Below are 27,221 nucleotides of genomic sequence, written 5' to 3' on the forward strand. Positions count from 1 at the left end.
GAAAAAAGAAAAATAGTGGGTCTTTTGAAATTTAGCATTATTGACATTTTCAATTTTGTTAGATCTGTGTCTAATTTCTTGAGGACTGGAATTTCTGTTCATGATGAACCTTGATAGTGTTGAGTGTGCAAAAATAAAGATCAAAAGGCTGAGTACATGGAGACATACCCATCACCCTCATATTAATCCATTTGGTTGCCAGGATTCAGCAAATGAAATAATATTGTACTGAAATATGACCCATTTTTCTCTCTGCTTTATAGTTTATGTTGAACCTTGTTTCCACAATGGCTCGTTTTTAAAGTAGTCATATCTTATCTTTTGAAAACCTGAGTGGATTGAATGAAACCAATAATTTCTATTATTTTGCAATGACTGAAATAAGAAACAGAACAAATAAGATTCATATTATTCTTGATTTGCCACTTTCAGTTTACCACTCATTTAATTAATACAAGAAAGAGACAGATCTAGAAAAGGACTGAGGGAATAGCTGACTCTATGCTCTCTTTTGCATTGGAAATTTCCTGGTAAGGAAACTCTCCACCAATGCAGGTTGGCATTTTCTCTGCCTCTTGTAGAGTTACCTAGAGCACTGAGAGATTAAGTAATTTGCACAAATTTACTTGACTAATTTGTGTCAGAAACAAGATTTGAATCCAAGTCTTCCTGGCATCAAGGATGCCTCTCTTTCCATTACTCCTTGCTGCCTCTTCCATTCATTCAGTAATCACTAGAAAGTGACAAAGCTAGAATGTTTAAGAAAAATCAGTTTATTTCATTTACAGCCAAGTTTAAAACATAATTGCCATCTAGAAACCTGGAAAAGTTAATAGAATTAAATTAAGTAAAGAGAGAACATATGTAATAATCATTATATATCATTGGGGCCATTCATTAATCTTGGTGAAGATACTGTAGCCAATGTAAGCTTCTTGAACTAGTCATAATCTAAGCAATGAAGCAAATGTCCAGAGATTAAAAGGTAATTTGGACTGGGACATAATGAACCTAAACATTTGCTTTCTTTTTCCTAGATTAAAAAAGTGAGTTGAGGGTCAGCTGAATTCGAGGGTTTTGTTTACCAGGAGTTGTTAGCACCTTATGGGAGGAAGAAGTAACATTTTATCCCTCCAGTAATAGTTTTTTTTTCCTCCAACCATTGGTGACTTTCATAGAGTAGTATGAAAATATAGAAATGTAGGTATTTTACTTTAGTTGATGTTTCATAAAGTAATCTGCCAGCTAGAAAATGTGATTTACCACATACAGTGATACCTTGTTACTGATGTGATTGTTTTTAAAAAATTCTTGAAACAGTCCCCTTTTACAAAACTGCCCAGCATGTTCTTTGCATGTATCTCTCAATCCCTCTCCCTCTTACTCCAACCATTCATGCTAGGCTCAGTCATGTTTGTATTCCAAATGAAGAGCAGTCAAGTGCATGGTCAAGCTGTCGATTGTTCTCCAGAATTTCATGACCTCCGGAGTTCATGGTTTGATTTGTTTTCATACTGTTTAAGCACACATAAAATGTTGTGTCTCCTTAAAGTATCATCTGTTAAGCAATTAGGCATGGAAAAAAAATGTTAATGTTTCTCGTTAGCCACAAAATACATATCCACTAAACACATTTGCTGTTGGCATGCTGCAGTTTGGGACAATGGACCTTGCGGTAAGTGAAAAAGACAAGGCCTCCACTTCATGAGCAATTGGACAACCCTTGTCAATAAAAATACCTCTTTCCCCCACCCATCTTCATACCTCCCAAAGGCTGTGACACAGCAGCCTCCCATTAGACCCAATGAATTTATTTCAAATCTCATGGAACTGCCAAAAATTACTCTACCTTGAACCTGCAACCCCATTTTTCTATAAGTTTGTGCATCTCCTACACAGCTATTTGTGTGTCACCCTTCTGTGAATGCTTCTAGCTATTTTCTAGGCAGAACAAACTAAGCAGATACACAATACTGATGATGCACTAATGCAGATTTACAGGGCAAAGCATAAATGGCTTACATGTATACCAATGAAGTTAGTCATCCACCTGCAAACACCTGGACGGAGGAGAAATGCCTCACCTGTAGTACAATGCATATGATGTCCTGTGTCTGATATTTTAAAAGTACAATTCTTATCAGTCACGAATAATGCAAACTTAGTTGGCATTTCAGTACTTGGCTGTCCTGCCAGGAATAATTTACAAGCTGCCACAGCAAATCAATAACCTGTTTAACAGCAGGAAATTGTGTTAGTGAACATGGAACATAGCATCACATTTCTGTTAATCGGTCATCGTACTCATTACATCTCCAAGTTGTTCTCTCTTGCCTGTTGTCTGTCTCATGCAAATGAATGTCAGCCTAAAGGAAATGTGAAGTGTGGAGTGTTGTTTGTCTGATGATATGTATGCAGTATTGCCAGCTGTCATGAAAATGCATGAATCTCTCAATATCATAACCTTGCCTGCAAAATAAGCAGCATGTGGAAAATATATATGTATATCAATAACTGTCTTCCCTGTTTTCCTGTAGAAATGATTAGAAATGCACTGAACCCTGCTCTGAACAGGAAATAAATATGAAAACTCTCTAAAGTTAAAGCCATCAGGAAAACCACCTGCTTATGTTCTAAAAGTAAAAACTTAGCTGACTTGTAATTCTTTTCATTGGATTTTCATCAAATTGCTGTGTGTTGTTTTAATCCTTTCTACAGTTAATTCAAGAGGGTCTACCTATAAAATGTGATTGATTTCAAGGGCGTGCAATCACACAGATTGGAAAGGCTTTGTTGTTTTTAGGATGGGGGAGGGAGGGTACCAGTTTTTTTTTTTTTCAAATTGCTGTAATGGCTAAGACATGCACTGTGTACAGGTAACTTGAATTATTTTTCCTAGTGAAAATAAAGAAATACATCAAGTTATAATAAAAACACCCCATCTGTTTCTCACAGCCAGAAGCTAAGTTTTAAAGAACGGGTCCGAATGGCTAGTCCAAGAGGTCAGAGTATAAAGAGCAGGCAAGCATCAGTGGGAGACCGGCGTTCACCAAGCACAGACATCACAGCTGAGAGCAGCCCAACCAAAGTGCAGAAAAGTTGGAGTTTCAATGACCGAACTCGCTTCCGACCTTCCCTGCGTCTCAAAAGTTCTCAACCAAAGCCAGTAATAGATGGTGAGTTTTTTTTCATTTTCCTCATGCCCATTTTGTGGTTGATATGTTGTATTAAAGATCATATTAAGTAATTAATTCTCCAAGGGACTGTTTGAAAAAAGAAACAACTCTTAGGAGAGAATCCTTTGTCTTTATTCAAAATTCATTCTTTGCCTTTGAGTCTTTAGGAGACTATAAAGAATTTAATTTTTACCTTTTTAAAAGCTTCAGTAGGAAAAAAAATGCCAACACCAGAGAAAATGACCTTAAAAGGAAATGTATTTCATTGGTCTCTACCTTATATCTATTTTTTTGAATAGTTATTTCTCAGATAAACCCTTGTCAAAGCCAATGTGGGCTTTCTTTTGATATCTATTTTTTACAGGTCAAATTTGGCCTTTCAGGCTGCCATTGACAATATACAGGATGGCTCAATGGATAATGTGCAAAAACTGGAGTTAGGAGAACCCCAAGTTCAAATTTTGCCTCAGACACTTACTACTGTATCAGATCATTTAATCCTGTTTTACATTTCTTCATCCGCAAAATGGGTTGGAGAAGGAGATGACAACCACTTCAGTATTGGTGGGCAAAGTCTCTGACTTTAAACACTTAGAAAACAAGGTAAAGATCATTTCCCCTTCTGATATAACTGATCAATCATAAAACCTCAGAGAAATTAATATTGGATGATTCTTTTAAACTCTTCCAAGGGAAGTCAAATGCAAGCACATAAGGAGAGGTATGAAATTTTCCTGCTGTCAAAGAATTAAATTTATATTAATTGATCACCATGCAGCAGGATGAGTAGGCTTGCCAGCCAGTACATTTTCTTGAGTGGAATGTGGATTTACTTTTATAAAATATTTTACTATTTTTTGAGGAGGAAAAATAAAAATTAATATTAGCTGACATCTACATAGACATTGTGCTGTCAAGGATACAAAAATTCACACTCCAATGGAGGGAGATGGGAATGAAAACTATTCTGTTTAGAGCAGTAAATTAAAAATAGAGTGACACGTGAGATTTTTTAAGTACAGATAAACCAAATTATGGAGGGCCTTGGTAAGTCATTTGACCTCTCCTGGTCTCACTTTCTTTCTCTCGAAAATGAAGAGCTTGTTTTCTAAGATCATTTCCAGATCTAATACTCTTAGAGTCCAAATCAAGCTTCCGAGTATTGACATGATGAGAACTCTATGCTTATGAAGATTAGTCCATTTGTGATATGCAGGACAGATTATTGTGGAATCATTTCAGCTATGTCTGACAATTACAGTTTTCTTGGCAAAAAATACTGGAGTGGGGATAGCTAGATGGTACAGTGGCTAGAGCAACGACCTTGGAGTCAGATGGACCTGAGTTCAAATCCAGCCTCCCTAGCTGTGACCTTGGGCAAGTCACTTAACCTCATTGCCTTGCAAAAAAACTGTGGCTTGTTATTTCCATCTCCATCTCATTTTGCAAATGAAGAAATGGAGGCAAACAGGATTAAATGATTTGATACAGGTAGTAAGTGTCTGAGGCAGAATTTGAACTTTGGGTTCTCCTGACTCCAGTTTTTGCATAGTTTCTACCTAATTCTGCATCTTAAATTCATCACCTCTCCATTGTGAAGTGAGTGACATGTTATATAGGCATTTTTTTGGACTCTTGGCTAATTTTCTTGACCAGAGTTCTAAAGGTTTTAAAACTGTGAGGTTTTTCTATAATACTATATTTGTATAAATTATTCACCTAACTCTGTTCATTTTATTCTGAATCAGCTTACAAAGATCTTTCCATTTTCCTCTGAGTTTTTCCATTTTATCATTTATTAAGTTGTAATAACAAAATTCACAGTAGAACATTTCTTTCAAAACAGGGTATACTTTTAATGGGAAGTGCAGGCATTGCTAGATATCAAGAAAAAGAATTTTCCATTGGGAAATACCATATTTCCCCATGTATAAGATGCACCTTAATTTGGGGGCCCAAAATTTGAAAAAAGATGTATTACATAAAGTTATTGAACTCAAGTTTTATTCATCATAAAATTCATACAACTCCTCATCACTGGCAAAACTCCCATCCATTAGCTCATTCTCATCTGTGTTTGATGACAAACCACTGTCTTAGGAGAGGCTCTGACTGCTCTCCTCTCTGTGTTTTGGTCTGTGGTTGACCACAAGCACTCCCAGGGCAAGTCAGATGCATGGACACATGCTTAGTCGGTTCCGTTTCATGAACCTGAAGCACAAATTGTGTCTCCTTTGAAATCAGCCACTTCTTTTTCATCATGAGTTCTTCTTGCCTCCTGTTGGACCACCTTTGTGGACATAGGAATTCCAATGGCCCTTTGCTCTTCAATTCATATTTCAATTCCCTCTTTAACTCAGGCCATTGGACTGACTTGCCTCTCATGGCCTTCTCTGCTGAGGCATTTTCAGTAGGGTTTCTTCTTCCCATAACCAATCTTGGATTGTTTTCTCAGGAGGAGGACCAAACTGACATTCAGCGGCATGATTTCCATTCACTTTTGCAAACTGGCTCACTTTGTACTTGAATTCAGCACTGGACAAAAATCTTTTCTGAGCCATTTCTGGGCAGAACGTAGAAAACCATAACCTAATATACCAGTAACAAATGCAAAACAATGAGTACAAAGACAAGTGTGAAAAAGCAGGAAATGCAAGCAAAAAAATCTACAATCGCTGTATAAGACACTCCCAGTTTTTGGACCCCAAATTTTTCAAAAAAGGATGCATCTTCTACATGGAGAAATATGGCATATAAGGAAAAACAAATTACACATACAACTTTGCAGGGCTCCTGATGTTAACTCAAAATGTCCTTTTGTTAGTATTCATTGGGTGTGACAGTGGGATTGAATATTTGGATTTTCCCCTTGGCTCTGGTCTCCATTTCCTCCAACTTTGGAGTACCTGTCTAGGAAACTGGAAAATCTTTCAGAGAGATTCAGAACCCTCACCTGTGACCACTGAGAACCCATCCTGAAGGTGAGAGTCTTAGCAACATCACCATTCCAGCCACCCTTTTCCAAAAACCATTCACAGGTCACATTTGATTTTCCTCATCTTTTCCATTCACCTCTTTTTCTATTATCTCTTCCTTTTCCAACCAATTAAAGGCTATGGATTTCCCACTGGATAGAGTCACAGTTCTAACTTTTTCCATATTCTTGCACTTCTCTACATTGGTCATCCAACTCCAGGTAGTTTTAGTGTTGAAAGTCTGATGATTCCTGACACTACCTAGTAGGGTACCAGAAGTATTGACCAGAAGTTATCATTTTATTCTGTGCTGCTTTGATCAGAGGCTTATCTGGGTTATGATGTTCAGTTGGGAAAGCCAACTCCCAATTGACAAACTATAGTATATCCAGAAAAGCAAAGGAAAGATGGTGAAAAATCTGTAAACTCTGTCTTATAAAAAAAAAAGTTGAAGTTGAAAGTGTTTGACCCGCAGAATAGAAGGCTAGGGTGAGATATAGAATCAAGGAATTATAGAGTTTCAGTGCTTAGAATTTTAGTGGTGATATTGTCCTGCCATATCATTTTATTTATGAAGAAATAAGAGCCCCTAAAAGATTAAATGATAACTATTTAGTACAGAGTTGGAATTAACTAGCCATCTCCTAAGAAGTTTTACTCCATATGATCTTTCTACCCTAACATATTACCTGTCTTCAAAGAGTCAAAGGGTCATCATATCAAAGAAGCAATAGGCTTGTTCAGAGGGTAAGAACTAGCACTAATTTCAATTTAATGTAAAGGAAGAACTTTCTAATAGTTAAAACTATTCTAATAATTAAAACTATTAGAACCCAACAATGGAGGCAGTTAGGTGATCCAGTGGATAGAGTACTGGCTCTTAGAATCAGGAGGACAACTTCAGTTGCCTCCAAAAATTAAATTAAAATTTAAAAAATTGTAAGTAACAATGAAAATGCAAACTTGGAATCAAACACTAGGGATGGTCAAACAAAGGCCTACCTTATGGAAGGATATGGTAAAAGATATTCATACATTTAGTAAGAAGTCAAACTGGATAACCCCCAAGAACCTTTTCAATCTTAATTTTCCTTGACTATCTGAGTTGAACTTGTGACTTTACCAATGGTGACTTCTCTGATAATTTTGAAGGAAATATTTAAACAAAAGTCTATGTAGGGATTGACTGAGAAAATATTGCTTTAGAAGAAAAAATTAGTATTTTTTATTCTAGGAATTTCTTGCCTACTTTTTGAATCAGCCACAGGTACCAACAGTGCCTTAAAAAAAGAAACAGACTCTTCTTCCTTTGGGAGGCCAGCCCACTCTGGGAAAGCATGATCTCCCAAATAATTTCTCATGCCTTACCCTTCTTTGCTGCTTATCCCCTGATTGTGCAGCCTTCCTTTGAAAACCAGTTCTCTCTGAGGGAGCATGATCCCCCAAATAACCTCTCAGGCTCCTATATCCTTCTTTACTGCTTGTCCCTTCTTGGCAGCTGCTATTCCTGTTGCTGCAGCTACTAATCCCCTATTCTCTCTCTGGCTCAGCTTTTTTTTCCAATTGATATTTTATTTTATTTTTCCAATTATATGTTATGGAAAGTTTTTCAACATTCATCACATGCATATGCATATTTGTAAGTTACATAATTTTCTTCCACCCACCCTTCCCACCCCCCCCTCCCCTCAGCAGTGAACAGTCTGTTGAACAATGTACATATACATTTGAATTTAACAAAATGAATAGTCTTTTTCTGTACATGAGGAATTAGGACTAAAGGAAAAAATTAGGAGATAGAAAGGAAAAACATAAAAGAATTTTTTTTAAAAGTGAACACTGTTGTTCATTCAGATTCTGTAGGGTTTTTTGGTTTTGTTTTGTTTTTCTTCCTCTGGATGGGGAATAGCATTATCCAACAGGTCTCTCAGGGTTATCCTAGTTCTCTGAATTGCTAAGAGGAGTTACATCCATCAAGGTTGATCAAGTCACAATGTCGTTGTTAATATGTACATTGTTCTCTTAGTTCTACTCCTTTTGCTCAGCATCGAATCCTGTAATTCATTCCATGCTTCTCTAGAGTCTGACCACTTATGGTTTCTTTTAGAACAACAGTATTCCATAACTTCATAAACCATAGCCTATTCAGTTATTCCCCAATTGATGAACATCCTCTCAATTTCCAATTCTTTGCCACTACCAAAAAAGAGCTGCTATGAATATTTTGGAATGTGGGACTTTTAGGATAAAGCCTAGTATTGGTCAAAGTGTATGATCAGTTTTATTACTCTTTGGGCATAGTTCCATATTGCTCTCCAGAATGGTTGGATCACTTCACAAATCTACCAGCAATACATTAATGTCCTAATCCTCCCACAACCTCTCCAACATTGATCTTTCCCTTTTTGATCATCTTAGCCAACCTGATAGGTATGAGGTGATACCTCATAGCTGTTTTAATTTGCATTTCTCTAATCAATAATGATTTAGAGCATTTTTTCATATGATTTGAGAGAGTGAGAGAGAGAGAGAGAGAGAGAGAATTAATTTCTTCATTTGAAAACTCCGTGTTCATATCCTTTGACCATTTATCAGTTGGGAAATGGCTTGTAACCTTATATATTTGATTCAATTCTCTATAAATTTTAGGAATGAGACCTTTATCAGAACTCTAAGCTGTGAAAATTGTTTCCCAACTTCTGTGTTCCTTCTAATCTTGGCAGCATTGGTTTTATTAGTGCAAAAACTTTTTTTTTATTTTAATATAGTCAAGATCATCCATTTTGCAATTTATTATGTACTTTATTTCTTGTTTGGTCATAAATTTTTCTCCTTTCCATAGATATGTCTGTCTTAACTTCTCTAACCACAATAATACTTAAATGAAACCTTTTTTGTCTCTAAGAAAATAAATAAATAAATAAATAAATAAGTAGTAGTCACTATCTACTATCTCTCAGTCTCACCACTTCTACCCCCATTCTACTGCCAACAGATCCTTCTCCACCCAGTACTCAAGAGTCTCTTACTGTCCTTGACTTTGACTCTTTCTCACCTGATAATCTTCAAATCTAGATAACCACCACCACCCTCCCCATCCAAAATCTTCATTCTTATTCTTAGGCTGATGGGCATCACTGAAGAAAGCTGCAAAATTTACCCAGTTTCATCCAATGTAATAAATTCATGAGAGTCAGTGTGAAGATGGTGCTTTGGTTCAGATCCTAACTTTGACTATAGCAACTGTACAGTTGCCTAGGGTGCTCAGAGATTAAGAGACTTGCCCAAGACCACACTTCCAATACATGGTAGTGGTAGCACCTGATTTTCCTTTATCAGTGAAATTGAAGTTCCAGTTCAAAAACATGAATTATCTCATTTCATTCCTCACTGCTACCTAGAGGTTGTTTTTTCATTCTACCCTTAATGACTTCCTTGATGCAGCTAGGTGATACAGTGAATAGAGTACCAAAAAGACTCCTTTTCCTGAATTACCAGCCTCAGACATTTACTAACTGTGTGATCCTGGTCAAATTATTTAACCCTGTTTGTCTCAGTTTCTTATGCAATGAGCTAGCAAAGGAAATGGCAAACTACTTCAGTATCTTTGCCAAGAAAACACGAGAGTCAGATAATATCAAAACTACTGAACAAGAACAATAACAGTAACTCCCTTAGGTCTCACTTAGTGTCTATTTTCCACACAATTTTTCTAAACCTTTTCCTCTCTCTTCAAATCCTTATGATCCTAGCCCTAGACCCCATAATTATAGTAGATGTATTTTCTATAACTCAGTATATTTCACTGAGAAAGTTGAAGCCTTCCCTCAGCTCCACCTTGGATACTTCTCAGCAGTAGCACTCATTCTTCCTTACTTTCATCCTATCTTATAGTAAGAGGTATCTCCAGTACCTAATAAGGTTAATTAGCTTGATCACATCTCCTCCTTCTTTCTCCAGTCTCTCCTTGGCCCTTAGTTCATTTCCATCTGCCTAAAATCATCTCAATCAATTTTTTTAAGTCCTTATATTTTATTTTTGTTTTTCCAACCTACATACAATGGTAGTTTTTACCAATCATTTGTTTTTGCAAGGTTTTGAATTTTACAGTTTTTGCCTTCCCTACCCCCTCCTCCAACAGAAAGTAATCTGATAAATGTTCTACATTTATAACCAAGCTAAACAATAAATCCGTATTGATCATATTAGGAGAGAAGGATCAAATCCAAACAGAAGAAAGAAAACATTAATGAGAAAAAAATGAAATAATACGTAAGACAACTCTTAAAAATTGAAGATAATATGCTTTGGTCTTCATTTAAACCCTACAGTTCCTTCTCTGGATGTGGATGGAATTTTCCATTAGAAGTCCCTTAAAATTGTCTTTGATTATCATACTGCTGAAATGAACAAGTCCATCATGGTTGTCATCACCCCATGTTGTTGTGAGTGTATACAATGTTCTTCTGGTTCTGTTCTGCTCAGCTCATTCCGCATCAATTCATGCAAGTCTTTTCACGCTTTCCTCATGATTTCTTCTAGAACAATAGATTTCTATCACATGTAAATACCACAGTTTTTTCAGTCATTCCCCAATTGATGGACATCCCCTCGATTTCCAATTCTTTGCCACTACAAAAAGAGCTGCTATGTACCCTTTGATCCAGCAATACCACTACTGGGTCTATACCCTGAAGAGATGAGGAAAAAGGGTAAAAACATTACTTGTACAAAAATATTTATAGCAGCCCTGTTTGTGGTGGCAAAGAATTGGAAATCCAGTAAATGTCCTTCAATTGGGGAATGGCTTAGCAAACTGTGGCATATGTATGTCATGGAACACTATTGTTCTATTAGAAACTAGGAGGGATGGGATTTCAGGGAAACCTGGAGGGATTTGCATGAACTGATGCTGAGTGAGATGAGCAGAACCAGAAAAACACTGTACACCCTAACAGCAACATGGGAGTGATGTTCAACCTTGAAGGACTTGCTCATTCCATCAGCACAACAATTGGGAACAATTTTTGACTGTCTGCAAAGGAGAGTACCATCTGTATCCAGATAGGGAGCTGTGGAGTTTGAACAAAGTACAAGGACTATTCCCTTTAATTTGGAAAAAAAAACAGATATCTTATTGTCTGATCTGGTTACCTCTGAGAATTCTGTTCTCTTTAAGGATATGATTTCTCTCTCATCACACCCAATTTGGATCAAGGTACAACATGGAAACAAAGTAAAGACTGACAGAGTGCTATCTGTGGGGTGGGGGTGGGGGGAGGGAAGCAAGATTGGGAGAAAATTGTAAAACTCAAATAATATCCTTAATAAAAAAAAAGGGAAAAAAAGAGCTGCTATGAATATTTTTTGTGCATGTGGGATTTTTACACTTTTTCATGATCTCTTTGGGATATAGATATAGTGGTATTGCTGGTTCAAAGGGAATGCACAATGCCCCAATCCTTTAAAAAAAAATCTTTTAGTTTTTCAATTTCATTTAGTAATTGTCCTATCTCTCCTCTGACTTTCATACCCAAATTTCTTGAAAATATAGTTTGGTTTTATAATCCTTTTTAGCTTTTTTTCTCATCTAGACCTCTAATTTTATACATCTAATATTATTTCTTCTACCAGTACAACTCAACACACAAAATTTCTCTCCAAGTCTTCAAAAATTGCCCTGGTCTCTGAGAAATTAAGATTTGATGGATCACACAGTCAGTATGTGTCCTGGAACTGTTTCAGCCCCTGGTCAGTCTTCCTGACTCTGAGGCTGGCTCTCAGTCCACCAAAATGAAGCCTGTGCCTTCCAAAGGTTCATAACCTTTGTATGCATTGTGGACTGCTTTGGCAATCTGGTGAAATCAATGGACAACTTCTCAGAATAATGCTTTTAAAAGCATAAAGTAAAATACATAGGATTACAAAAGAAACCAGTTATTGGAAGTTATCAAAAAAAATTTTAGCATGTTCAATGAGCTTCAGGCTAAGAACCCTTCACCTGAATTCCTATCTAAACTCTATATGTTCCTGCCCAGGTTCCTATCACAGAATAGACATAATAAATATATAATTGAATTGAATTCGATTCAATTCCATCTGAGTCAGGAAAAGACTTGGGGATTTTAAGAAAATTTCCATTTGAGTCATTTCTATTCATTTCAATGTGTTTTTTTTAATGTCATTTGAACAGAACTGTGCTAGGTACAGTGGGAGATATACATGAGATAAAAGAGGTACTCACTCCACTCAAACAACTTATAACTTTGATAGTACCTAATCCGAGATAAGAAATTTGCTCCTTTCAAAAAACCCTTTTTCATAGGTTTTATTAGCCCGGGGGGGGGGGGGGGGATCTAATATTCAGAATGCTTCAACCTCTGATTTTCCAGAATCATCCTGTAGTTGACCTCTAAAATAAACACTAAATTAGCCATTACACAAATCCCAAAATCTAGCCCACATTAGAGAAGCACTTTCCATTACATGATAACTTCCATTCATAGATGTCAAATTATTTCTTCTCCAATGCACATTTGGCCCATTAGCTTCACAAAAATACACCAATATGATACAATTTTAAAATTATATTTAATAGCTTTCATGATGTTCTGTACTTGATAAAGAAGAAAAAGGGGTTAGGCAGGTCTATATCTTCTTTCCTTTTTTCTTTCTCAACTATAAACCTGATACAGAAAGAAAAAAAACCCAAAAACTAAGTTATCCACTGGTTTCTTTTTGCTTTCCCCAGTATGGGATTCGGGAAATTGCTCAACCATATCAATGCTCTTTTCCTCTACCTAACTTTGGCCCAACTTTTTTCATTTTTAGAATCAGAGAGTCTTTGTGTTAGGTGGGAGCTTAGAACTTATTCAGTTTTCCTGTCATTGATATATGAATCTTCTCTATTGCATTCCTGGTCTTCTAGTCTTACCATATCTGTTATAGAAAAAGCCATCCTTGCCCAAGAGGAAAACATAAAGACCTTAACAGAATGTTTCCTAGATAATTTACTCTTGGGACCTTCACATAGAGAGATGAGTTTTTTCACCTTTGCCTTCTGCTCATGAATGATTCCTTCTTTCATGAGTCTGTTGCAAAAGTTTCTACAGATGCAACAAGCTTTCCCATCACTCCTTCAGAACTGATGATTGGAAATTGCCATAGATTTCTCCCTCTGATATTTCCCATGGTTCTATTTTATACTTAAGAGGTTTCACAAAGCATTGATTCTTGCCACCAATCATTTGAAGTGAGTTTGGTGAGCTATTTTAAAAAAAAACACTATTGTTTATATTATGCATTACCATATTTTTTAAATTGAATACTCTGTATACTGGCTAAATTTATGAGGTAAATAGACTGTCAAGTAATAAATAACTGGTAGCATTGACTGTGCACTTTGAGGTATACTAAGCTCACTACTTACATTATTTCATTTGATTCTCAAACAACCTTATCAGATAAATAATACTATTATTCCCATTAAACAAATGGGGAAACTGAGGCTTAGAGAAGTTAGGAGACTTTGACCAGAGTCATACAACTAGTAAGAATCTGAGATAGGCTTTGAACATAGATCTTCTTGAGATCAAGTCTAGTACTTTGTTTGATGTACTGTGCAATTATGTGTACTGTGCAATTCAAAAATCCTACCATGTATTAAGAATCATGCTATGCTCTAGAGAGTTAAAATTTAAAAATAAAATACTCATTACCTTCAAGACACTTAGATTCTGAAGCGGGCTAAGGGGGCAGGGAGGGAGACAAAATATACATAAATAATTAAAATCAAAATATGGTCAAAATAAATTTTAAGAGGTCAGGAAATATTAATAATTGGGCATTCCAAGATAGTCCTTGACTAAATGATAGCCTTGAAGGGAGAATTTTGGAGGAAGCTCATTCCAAGCACAAAAACTGTAGTGAAAATGTTGTATTTGGGAAATAGCAAGTAAAACAATTTTGCTAAAATGTAAGATCAAAGAGACAGACATATATGTAATCAGCCTAGAAAGACAGGCAAAGGACTTTTCATTTAATACATAGGAGTTTGGGTCTTCTCTTAGAGATCCTAAGAAGTTCTTGAAGCTTAGGAGTAGGAAGAGGTGACATGGTCATATTTGCCCTTTGAAAAGACACAATTTGACCACCATGTGGAAAATGGATTAGAGCAGAGAGAAACCAAAGGCAGTGAGACCAATTGGAAGGCTACTGCCCAGAAGAGAAATGATGAAGGTCTAGACGAGGGTGGTGGTAGATGTGAGTCAACAAGATCTGGCAATTAATTGAATTTAAATAATGTTCCAGTGACTCCTAATATCTATTACCTATAACAATAATGACAGATTATATGTAATATAATGTTACATATAATAACAAGGGCAGTGAAGTGGCTCAGTGAATAGAATTCCAGACATCAGGAAGACTCATCTTCCTGAATTCAAATCTAGTCTCAGATATTTCCTATCTCTGTGAATCTGGGTAAGTCACTTAACCCTATTTGCCTCAATTTCCTCACCTGACAAAATAAGCTAGAAAAGGAAATGGAAAACCATTCCAGTATCTTTGCCAAGAAAACCCCAAAAAGGGGTCATTAACTGAAATGACACACCTGAAACACCTAAACAACAAAAATAACAGTACTATCACTTCTAGCCAAATTCATCCCACTATATAATTTAGGGTTCTTTTTGTTGTTCTATTTATTGATATAACCTACAAGGATTTAGCAGGATCTGCTATTGGGTCCACTAGCAAAACAAAGGGAAGAATTAAAGGAAAATTTCTTAGGAATATTCACACTTCCCCAAAGGGTCTAAATGAGAGAAGGAAATGCTATATACCTGGCTATTGCAAAACTAAGCTGTATTGGTTGAGACTAGAGCCTAATAAAACTAATTCACCAAGCCAGGACCATTTACCACGGGGAATGGTTTTAAATACAAGTCACTCAAGGAAGCAAAGCAAAGCTTACCAAGAATTTGGAATGTTTCTGCCAACCACTCAGCTAGTTTCATATGATCTGCCTCCAGGGAAGAAAACAGCTGTCTTGGCCAATATGGTAGAAGGGGTTATGGCCAAGACAAATTGCCTATCTGCCCATCTCTTTTACTTTGTACCTAGGTTATTTGGATTACTGTGCAGGGGAGGCTGGTGAAGTGGTTGACTGGAAGTGATGGAAGCTAAACCCTTTTTATCTTTCCTGAATATACTATCCACAGCTTGGGACAAAGCTGCTTGGGCTTTGAGCGGTGGCTGCTCCAATTACCTAAATCAATAATGGAATTGTTCGTTCTGGGTAATTGAAACTGCCTTTTCCAAATCAGCCAGCTTTTTGTTTTAATGAGGATAGTCACCCTGGAGCATAGCCTAACCCATATTTTGCTATCTGTAATTTGTCATTTTCTCCATGAAAAAAAACTGCATCTATTTGTCATTTTCAAAAGGAATTTTTCATATTTTCCACTGTCAATTAAAACAAAGCTTCCACAAACTGTGGGTTTTAAAGCAAAATGATGATTTCACTGCTTTAAGAAACTCCTACTACAGTTGCAGGTCATTTAGAGTATTTTAGAGTCTTTCTTAAGAGAAGTGACTTGCCCAGCTTCTCAGTAAGTCCAAAGGAAGGATTAGACCCTAGATTTTTCAAGCTTCAAAACTGTCTCTGCTTCATCTTGTAGGCAAGTAATGAATAGTTAATGAATGAATATGTAGGAAATGATGGGCTTTGACCTGGCTCCTCATTGCCATTTCTTAATGAGGACTTAATTCTGACATTGATGCCTTCCAACAGAAAGTAGAAACATCCCCATTCACAAGTCATTTGAAGATGATTGATAGAGTCACAGCTAAATACACTCCTGAACTCACCCTTGCATGTGGTCTTCAAAGGAGAGAATTTCGATAAGCAACAGAAAAAACCATAGCTGAGAGACCAGAGAGGAGGGAGCCTAAATACAGAAACCTGGATTGGGTTCCTTGGAGGAAAAACCTGAGACCCCTTAGATAATGGAAATAAACAGCAGCCAGAGGCAATATTGGGTTCTTCAACCAAACTGGGTAATGTAACAATGGAGGGTCCCTGAAGAAGTGGAAGAATTCCATAGGAAATGTCCTGGTCTCAGAAAACAATGCCAAGTTCCTAAACTAAGGCCTTTCAGTGTTGAAGGACAGAGAAATTATGCAAACAATGATGCAGAGGGTAAATTCAGGCCTTACCCTATTTCTTTTAATTCTATGAATTGTGCAAATTGAGGGGATTAGAATCCACTGTTTGATGACCCCAGATATTTTCTAAGTCCTCACAAAAAGGGCCAAGGCTCCCCAGTCCCCTTTCAAGAAATTAAGCTAGCAATTCGTTGAATATAGGATAGGCTTTTACCTTGTTAAAGAAAAAAAAGCACAGAAAAGCCTTGAACTCAAGTCTATGAAAAGTAAAGACAACTCTCCTTCCCCCCCCTCATGGGCCCTATAGACAACCCTGGTGGCCTATATAACCATTTAGACCTTTTGTGCTTTGCTGGGATATCCTAGGCCATTTTAAGTCATCCTGATTCATATCTGGCCACTGGACCCAGATAGTTCTGGATGAGAAAGTGAGGCTGTTAACACAGTGACCCCTCACTCAAATCCAATTCATGTCATAGCCTCATGTCATGGTCTTCTCAGAGAAGGAAGGATAAACATCATAACTATGCAGGGATGATGGACAACCCCCCTCCCCCAATTAATCAATCAATAAATACTAAAGTATTGTTTGTGTTTTATCTTCCTATTGAAATATAAACCCCCTGAGGACATGAATTGTCTCATTTTTGTGTATATATATATATTTATATTTATATTATAGTAAAGTGCCTCAGCACATATAGACACTTAATAAATGTTTGTTTATTGATTGGGGCAGAAAAGGGAGATGGGAGGCAAAACTACCATCACAGAGCTGGACCAAAGGTCAAGATGGTTGTAAAAGTGACTAGCCCAGGTAAGGACCTACCAGAGAAGGAAGGAGAATTTTCTTCACTGTTTCAGTCCTTGGATTCAAGTAGTTTGTGTTTTGCATTTTCTGTCTGATGAAATAAAGCCAATACTCTATGCAACTTGTCATGGATCTGAGTGCTTGAATAAGAATTGAAGGTTCTTCTCCTTTTTGTGGAGACTAAACTAAATTCAGATGCTCTGGTGAAAAATCCTGGGAGGAGGCAACAGATAATAAGAGACACAGTAGAATGTGTCAACGATGAGTGCATGAGTACCACTGAAAGAGCATTGACTGTAATCAGAGGACTTGATTCAGATTTTGTCTCAGATCAAAATATCCATGTGACCTTGGCTAAGTCACAAACCCTCTCTAAGTCTGACTTTGAATCTCTGTAAAATAAAGGGGTTGGACTAGCTAGTCTCTGATCTCTTCTAATTTCAGGCCTGTAGCTTCCATTCTGCCCTATAGGACATTGATAAAATGAATGAAGGAATGAGCACAGCTACATGATTCATCGTCATTAAGTAATAGATTCCTAAGTCTATAGGACATGAAACACCTCTGGAATTGCAAGTTTACTCCACACTACTCAAAGGAATTCTAATTCTCTCATCTCATCTTCTTTCTTCCAGAACAGTGGTAATACTAACTGGAATTTTAGAAGTCTAAAATTAACAAATGCAAAATCATATGCTAAAATGTGCTTCATTTCTTGGGGAACAGTTCATGGAAATGCTTTTGTTGAAAAGTTACAGAAATCATGACCCATCCTCCAAAAGGCAGCTCTCTTCATCATCATCATCCCATTCAGTTAATTTTAATCAAGTAATTTACTTAAACAGAAATAGACTTTATTGGGGATGGCAGAAATCTTACCTCCCTCTGAGATGATCTGGTTTTTTTCTTTGTATTTCCAACATGTAGCCTGGTATCTGACACAGAATAAGTTTTAATAAATCTTTATTGATTGATTGCTAACATTTCTTTTGATCTATAGAAACATTATTCAAAATATCAGCCATGGATGTCAATGTATATAATAATTGGGTTATTGTTTAGGATGATAAAAAGCTCTGAATACCTTTTGCAATTTTCACTGCAACTAATTAGGACTATGTGAATGTATATTCTCACCTTTGCCTTTGAGTAGTGATTGTAAAAATGGCAATATATACAATTAAGAAGAACAAAGGAAACAAAATGGTTTAGCATCTTCTTATTTTCTTTATGAGCCATTACTAAGCCATTATTGTGATGGAATCAGCAATTTTTTGCTATAGAGAAACCAAACTAATTGTTTTTAACACCCTCTGTTGCTACATATCATTATTCAAAACATAAAGTCATCTTTTAATTATGTGTCAGGAACTAGTCCATGAAATTTTGCCAGTATTTCTGCAGACCATTTTTCAAACTCTAGCCAATGAGAAAAATTAGTTGACAATAGTTAACAGAGAATCCAGAAATATAGAAATGGGTAGCACAATTTGCTTAACTTAAGATGCCAAGATAATATATGACTTATGTGTTCAGTCAATATAAAGAATGATTTTTATCTTAAGGAGAAACTACTCAGTTGTACTATCCTACATAATAGGTCTCCTTGTTAGCAACATTTAATGTTGTGAATATTGCTGATTAGCAAAATATAAGGGCAGAGTACTACATCTTAAAATACTCTTGTTCACATATTTTTAGACATAGTTAAATTATAATTATGTTAATGTGCCCACAGTATTAATAATTGGTATTGAGGTATGCTTGGCAACCAGGTGGCACAAGCCTGGAATCAGAAAGACTCATCATGCTTACCAGCTGCATAACCCTGGGCAAGTCACTTAGCATCCACTTGTCTCAGTTTCCTCATCTGTAAAATATGGATAATATTAGCACCTACCTTCTGGGATTTCTGTGAGGATCAAATGAGATAATAATTGTAAAATGATATATAAATGTCAACTGTTGTTATTAAGGCCTCCTGAACCGAGGAACTAGGAAATATAGGAACAGATTCCTCTCCAGAGAAAAACCATAAACTTAAGATAGACTGTAACAGGGCAATAATTCTCTCTTGAGGGTGATGGGATGACCGTCCAAAGGCATCAAATGTAACCTAGTCAGATTAAACAAGAGTTCAATACCAAGACAATTCAGGAGATTCAAGTTCCTAAAAGAGTTTACATACCTTGAAGTGTTTTCCTTCTTGTGGAATTTTGCATGTTTTTATATCTAAATAAATGCTTCCCTTTCTGTGGACGGCACTGCCATTCTTCCAGTTAGTTAAATCGGTCTCAATTTCTTCCTCAGTTCCCCAGCCTCCTCACATATCCAACTCAGTTGTTAAATCATGATGGTTTTATTTACACGTCTTTTGCCTGCTACTTTACATTCTATGTAGATTTAGAATGTAAAGTAGCAGGCAAAACACGTGGAAAACTCATGCTTTCATCACTTCTCACCTGCTATTGCAATAGCTCTCTAATTGGTCTCCCTGATTCCACACTCTCTTCTCTCCAATTTAATTTCCATTTAGCCTCCAAAGTAATTTTCCTAAAGCATAGAAGTGGCTATGTTATTCTCCTGATCAATAAAATCCACTGGTTCTTAATACTTACTTCAGAGATAAGGTATAGACCCCTTTGCTTATCATTTACAGCTCTTCATAACCAAGATCTGATCCTACTTTTCAGATCATATTAGAAACTATTCCCTTTCAAGCACTTTGTGATCCAGATAAAATGACCTTCTTACTGTTCCTCAATAAGAAACTTCATCTTTCATTTCCATCTCTTTGCATTGCCTGTTCCTCACATCTGAAATGAACCCCACTCTAACTTGTACCTCTTAAACTCCTTAGTTTCTAAGCCACCTTCAATATTAAATCTTTTCTGAGTCCTCTCAGTTAGTACCTTCTCCCAACAATCACCTTGTATCTGTTTTAGGTGAAGCAAGGTAGATGGAGACGGTCATGGGTCAATAAAACCTGGGTTCAAGTTCTTCCTCCAGTCTTTTTTATACATCACACCCCACCTCCCCCCAAGTATATTTTGATCCAATGCCATTGGCTTCCTTGCTGTTGCTCAGACTTCAGATATTTCATCTTTGGACTTTAGGTTTCCACCCACTGGCCCCCACCCCTGGTACTCTCTTCCTCTTCATCTCTGCCTCCTGGCTTCCCTGTTTCTCTTCAAGTCTCAGTTCAAGGCCCATCTTCTCCAGGAAGCCTTTTTTCCTTTGTCCTTAACCCTAGCTCCTATCTGCTGTTGAGTATCTCTGACCGAATCCTGTTTATCATTTTATCCTGTTTGTAAATGTTGACTTACCCATTTCTCTGTGAGCTCCTTGAGATAGGGAATTATCATGTCTTTCAAATGTTTGAAATTTAGCAAATGTCCACTTTTTTTTGTTTGTTTCTGTAAGGCAATGAGGTTAAGTGACTTGCCCAAGATCACACAGCTGGGTAATTATTAAGTGTCTGAGGTTAGATTTAAACTCAGGTCCTCCTGACTCCAGGGCCAGTGCTCTACCCACTGCATCACTTAGCCGCCCCCAGCAAATGTTTATTGATTAACTGACAGACTGGTTGTGTGACCCTGGGCAAATCACTTTAACCTTTCATTGCTCTAGTCAGTCCTTTGTTGTGGAAGAAGAATAAATGACATCACTGTGTTAGAGACAAATTACAGTGTGTCCAACTGTGGCTAATCAGCCCAATATGAGCTCGGAATGCTCTACCACAGGTCAGGAACAAATAGTCCATGTGAACACCTGGGGTGGGTACTCTTAAGCTTATGGATGTCACGTTTCCTTTGAGCTGCTTCAATTCTGCCCTTCTCATAGAGCGCAGCCCTCATGATGAGGGCACACCATAAGAAAAGGTGCCCCACTGAAGAGAGAGTTTCACACTCACGAATTCCCCTTATCAAGGAAATCTCAGTAAGTATCCCTGTATAATCTTTGTTTTCTCCATTCTCCTTGCTCTACCCAAAAACTGTGAGCCCTTTAAAAGCAAGGAAGGACAACTCCACTTCTGTCTGTGTATCACAGTCACAAATTCATAATAGGCACCTAAAAATGTTGATTGATAAGGCAGACCAGACTCCCATGCTCCCCTAAATTAGTTATGTCTAGATGGTTTCCTACCAACAGTCTAAGGAAATAGGGCAACTAGGTGGTGCAGTGGATAGAGTACCAACCCTGAAGTCAGGAGGAACTGAGTTCAAATGTAACCTCAAACACTTGATACTTACTGTGTGACCTTGGATGAGTCACTTAACCCCATTGCCCCACAAAAACAAGGAAAAAAATGAAAGAGGGAGAAGTGAAAATGATTATCTCTAAGGAGTGGCTAGCACTGGACAGAGCCTACTATTCTCTGAGCAGAAACAACAGGTGGGAGAGGCATCCTGGTGTAGCACAGTGGGATCAAAATCAAATAGCAATAGGGACCTCTAAAATGCATATAAGATACCTGTGGATTTCATATTAACTGACCAAATATTTTACTGCATATTATAATTAATTATAATCAATATAAGTAATCACATGTTATAATTATTTATAGTTAATATCATTAACCTACATGTTTTATTGTATTTTTATTTCTTTGTTATTTTTCTCCCAATTATATATTTTAATCTGAATCTGGGCCACCCTGGCGAGTGTTAAGGGTCACATGTTCGAACACTCTGATGTCACTGATAAAAATCTGACTCGGATCAGGAAGGTTTGGATTGCAGCCCTGCCTCTGCCATACACACTGGTCAAGTGACCTTAGCCTCAAGGCCGCAGATCAGTTACAATCAGCATTGGGAGAAGGAGTTTCCACTGGAGGATTAAATCAAAGATTGGGGGGGGGGGGGGAGACAAAAATAAGTGGCAATTCCCTGAAGGAAGACAGTCATAAAAGGTCTCTTCTAATTATGAATTATTATTTGCAATGAAATTATTAGTGCAAAATAAAATTAAAAAATGGAGAAACAAACTGTCACAGATCAGACATGGAACAGGTCAAGGCTGTCATGCCAATCAGTAGAATCAGCCCATGAGTATCCCACCTACATTCTTAGCCTGGGCAAGATGCGGAGATTCAATTTTTTAAAACAACTTCTTATTTCATGCTAACTCCAATCTTTTTACTAAGTGGAATGACTGCTACAATTCTCTATAGTAAACTCTGCATTCCAAAGTTGTTATAAGTAAAAAATATATATTTTCTTTTTTTTGGCAAAGCAATGGGGTAAATGACTTGTCCAAAGTCACACAGCTAAGTAAGTATTAAATATCTGAGACTAGATTTGAACTCAGGTCCTCCTGAATCCAGAGCCACTGCTCTATCCACTGCACCACCTAGCTGCCTCGAAAAGTATACATTTTCTAGCAAATGTAATTGTAAATATTTTTGGCAAAGGTCCCCAGCTCTAGACCTCCTCTCAGGTGATGTGAAGTATAGATTCAGGAAAATTTGCATAGCCCTGAACTTGCATATCAGCAGTTCTTCAGGTTAAACACATTCCCTTCAATCCTAGATTCAATGATCTCTTTTCTTTTGAGAAAAAAAAGAATCATTATTTATTTTAAATTTTTTTTCTTTTTAAATTTTGAGTTCCAAATTCTATCCCTCTATCTTAGCCTGCCTTACCTGCTAAGAAGGCAAGTGATTTATTAATTATATATGTAAAACACATTTCCATATTATCCATATTTCCAAAAAGAATAAAGCAAGAAAAATCAAGAAAGTGAGAAAATTAGACTTCAATTTACTCTCTGAGTTCATCATTCTCTCTCTGGAGGTGAATAGAATTTTTTCATCATGAGTCCTTTGAAATTATCTTTGATCATTGTATTGATCAGAGTAGCCAAGTCTTTCACAGTGGATCATCATTACAATATTACTGTGTGCAGTCATCTCCTGGATGTTCCTATATCTTTTTGAATCAGTTTATGTAGACTTCTGCCTTGTTTTTCTGAGACCATCTCCACTGTCAATTCTCATAACAAAATAAAACTCCATTACAATCATATGCTACAACTTGTTCAGCCATTTCCCCAATTGATGGACATTGCTTCAATTTCCAATTCTTTGTCATCAAAAAAGAGCTTCTATTAATATTTTTGTCCTTGCGGGTCTTCTCCCTTTGTTCTTTGATCTTTTTGGAATACAAATTTTGTAGTACTATTTCTGGGTCAAAAAATAGGCAATTTTTATTTTATTATTATTATTATTGTATATTATGATGGAGAGAACTATGGAATGTATACTAATAGAAGGACCAACTTGGACCCTCTGAGAATCTATTACTAAGTCTGTAAAATATGGTGTTTGGAGCTTATCATTTTTCCTATGTCACATGTCTTAAAACTTTTTTAATTTGAATTATTACAATGTATTTGTGATTGGGATAAAATACTTGTATAACAATCTCTCCAGCCTAGGTAAATTTCCTGGAATCCCCCTTTGATCATGAGCAGTATGAGGTGGGATGAGGGCCTAAAGGATTTCACAACTTTACATTTAGGAAGAAATCTAATGTGCAGGTAACCCAATATCCTCATTTTAGAGATGGGTGCTTAAACCCATCCAGGTTAGCTTCAAACAGGTGGGCAGTACAGCCACTCCTGCTTCCTGGTTCCCAGGTCAATTTTTTTTCTACTATTTTTGTATATTTCTACTATTTTGTGTATTTAGAAACACATTGAGGGGTGGCTAGGTGGTACAGTGGATAAAGCACCAGCCCTGGAGTCAGGAGTACCTGGGTTCAAATCCGGTCTCAGACACTTAATAATTACCTAGCTGTGTGGCCTTGGGCAAGCCACTTAACCCCATTTGCCTTGCAAAAACCTAAAAAAAAAAACCACACACATTGAAATATTAACTCTTCCTCATGTGACTTGTCCCTTCTATTCTTTTTCCATGGACCAACACACATGGACCCAAAGACACAGACACACAGATGCACAGACACAGAGAAAGAAAGAGAGAGAGAGAGAGAGAGAGAGAGAAAGAAAGAAAGAAAGAAAGAAAGAAAGAAAGAAAGAAAGAAAGAAAGAAAGAAAGAAAGAAAGAAAGAAAGAAAGAAAGAAAGAAAGAAAGAAAGAAAGGAAGGAAGAAAGGAAGGAAGAAAGGAAGGAAGAAAGAAAAGTAGATATAGACTTATATGGAAAAAGCGCGCCATTGTATATGTCCAAAATCCAAGAAAGAAAGTCAAAGTTAGGACCAAGTACAGGTCTGGCTAGATCAAAAATCTTAAATGAAAAACAGAGATAGCTGAGATGAATACTTCTGTGGTGTTTTAAAGTTCCAGAGTGACTCTTGAGACCCTTGCCTCTTCTAGTAGTTAAAGAAACTGCATTTACCCAGATTTGACATAATAATAATAAAAGTTTCTTTCTATTTAGTGTTTTAAGATTATGAAAGATAATCCTCACAATAATCTGGTAAGGTAGGTAAGTAAACTGAAATTCAGAGAAGCAATCTGATTTGCTTTAGGATATGACTGGAAGCTTTGGGAAATGAAATCAGATCCTCAAGTTCCATGCTCTGTTCACTATACTAAGCTTCCCTCTCACAATAATATCATAGTAAACTAATAGTACTTCCTATATTATCTCTGAATTAATAAATTAACATAGTTAAAAAATACTATAATTGCACCTACATGTGATTAGCCATGAAATTGATCCTATTATCTATTATCTATTAAATTTTCAAAAAATTAAAAAAGCTATCACAATAAGTATCAGTTGGTCTGGACTTTCTTTATGGATACAGCTTGGCAACTTATCTGAGGAAGATCTGAGTTCAAATCCTAGTTCAAATATTTAACCTCTTTCAATTTTCATTTCCTCATGTGTATAATAATGAGCCTTACCCTATGTGATTATTTTAAGATCAAATGAAATAATACATATAAAGTTGCTTTAAAAAAATATAAAGTGCTAGCTAGCTACTATTATTATACTCTATTCCTTGCCATACTACTCCTCATAGTAATTACTAATATGTGTAATAAATCAGATTTGTGTCCGCCCATTGAAAACTATTCTGCATAAGACTGCTGATACCAAGTTTGCAATCTACAAACATGAACTTAGGACATTACTTCATAATTTGCCAGTCACAATTTTCTTTTAAATATGCCAGGAGAGTACCACATAAAAGTGGCATTCTGATGGGAGTATATCCACAGATGTCATAGAAATATCATTAGATTATCCAATTTTTCCAATAGGAATTTTGTTAAAACTGAAAGGTTTATCCACAGGCCTGTGGATAGAGATTCTGGGCCTAAAGTCAAAAGACTGAGTTAAATCTAATCTTAGACATTTATTAGTTCTTTTACCCTAGTCAAGTCACTTATCTTCAATCTGCCTTAGTTTCTTCCATTGTAAAATGAATATTTTTTTTTGCAAGATGAGGATCTTAATAGCACCTACCATCCAGAGTTGCTTGAGGATCAAAGGAGAATATTTATAAATATTTATAAAGAGCCTAAGCTCTTAATTTGGCACATAATTAAGAAATATTTGTTCCCTTTCTCTCTTGCCTCCATCACCTAATTTATATTATTTATATAACTTTATATAAAATTCATATTACTAACAGTTGACCAAGTAATTGATTGAGAGGGTCAGGGAGGTTCTATGGAAAAATGTGTGGAATTGGGCATCAAAGACCTGCCTGGAGGGTGGCTAGGTGGTTCAGTGGATAGAGCACCAGCCCTGGAATCAGGAGTACCTGAGTTCAGATACTTGATAATTACCTAGCTGTGTGGCCTTGGGCAAGCCACTTAACCCCATTTGTCTTGCAAAAAAAAAAACCTAAAAAAAAAAAGACCTGCCTGAGCATTCTACCTTTTTGGACAACTTAGTTAAAATAAAAGCTTCCTCCATATACATATATATATGTAAATTTATTTATTTGTAGATATGTATGAATATTTAAATTTATATATACAGCATCATGACTAGACATTTAGCTAATATGACAGTTTGCGATACAGTAAGGATTTAAGAACCTTTCCTTTTGTAAACTTATGCCTCATTAAGCATTTCCACGTGTTAATTGTGTGATCTCAGGTAGTTTCTTTGTCTATTAAATGAATCTAAGATCTATTCTAGTTCTAATTCTGTGATCAATCAATAGGCATTTTATTAAGTATCTACTACTGAGCCAGGCACTGTGCTAATTGATGGGTCTTCAAAGACAAAATTGAAACAATGCCTAACCTTAGGGAGCTCGCATTCTAGTGGGGGAAACAACATGTGGGTATGTATATATGTATGAATGATGTTTGCATTATTTATATACATATGTATTATGTACACATATTTTTGCATATCAATATATCCATATCCATCTGTATATTAAATACAAGATAGATAACTTTAGAGGGAAGATGCTAGAAATAGGTCTCTGACCAAGAAATCTCCTAAAAAAGATGGTACTTACACTGAATTCTGAAAGAATAAGGGATTCTAAGAGGTAGAAATGAGAAGGAAGAATATTCCAGACATGAGAGGCAGGCAGTAATAGGCATAAAAATAAGGGATGAAGAATTGTGTGTTGGCTGGTATGAATGGGCTGTAGCTGCGAGTTGAAATTCTAATATTTTTGTCCAGGTCACTGTCAAGCATTATTCTTTCCTAAGATTCATAAATTTTTCAGTGACTCAAAATACCTAACCTTTGTTTAGGGCTCCTCTCAACCATCTATTCATAGGTGGAGATCATCAAGAAGCTTTACACCAGTGCCATGGAGAAGTATGTTGAAAATACTAATTAGAAAAATACTTGCTGATAAAAATCCTAAAACCTAAGTGAAAATAAAATATGCTTTACTTTAATATTTATGTATATATGACTTGTGCAACCTTTGCTGAAATGGCAAGCATATTCTTGGTCATTTAGTGCAAATATATATATATATATATATATATATATATATATATATATATACACACACACACACACACATATATATATATACACATGTATACACATATTTTTTAAAATGCACATACACTTGTATGTGCCTATATATTATGTATAACCACATACATATAAAAACATATATACACATATATT

At 36.3% G+C, this 27,221-nt stretch overlaps 1 protein-coding gene across 1 annotated transcript in view; it reads left to right on the top strand.

The window, feature by feature from the left end:
• KCNQ5 (potassium voltage-gated channel subfamily Q member 5) overlaps positions 1-27,221 on the top strand; it is a 664,755-nt gene that overhangs the window by 577,250 nt on the left and 60,284 nt on the right. Inside the window, exon 10 of the mRNA XM_074237322.1 lies at positions 2,956-3,176. Within this exon, the coding sequence (XP_074093423.1) occupies positions 2,956-3,176 (221 nt within the window). The remainder of the gene's footprint in view (positions 1-2,955; positions 3,177-27,221) is intronic.

Source organism: Macrotis lagotis, chromosome 5 (assembly GCF_037893015.1).
Source record: "Macrotis lagotis isolate mMagLag1 chromosome 5, bilby.v1.9.chrom.fasta, whole genome shotgun sequence".
NCBI classification, from domain to species: domain Eukaryota; kingdom Metazoa; phylum Chordata; class Mammalia; order Peramelemorphia; family Peramelidae; genus Macrotis; species Macrotis lagotis.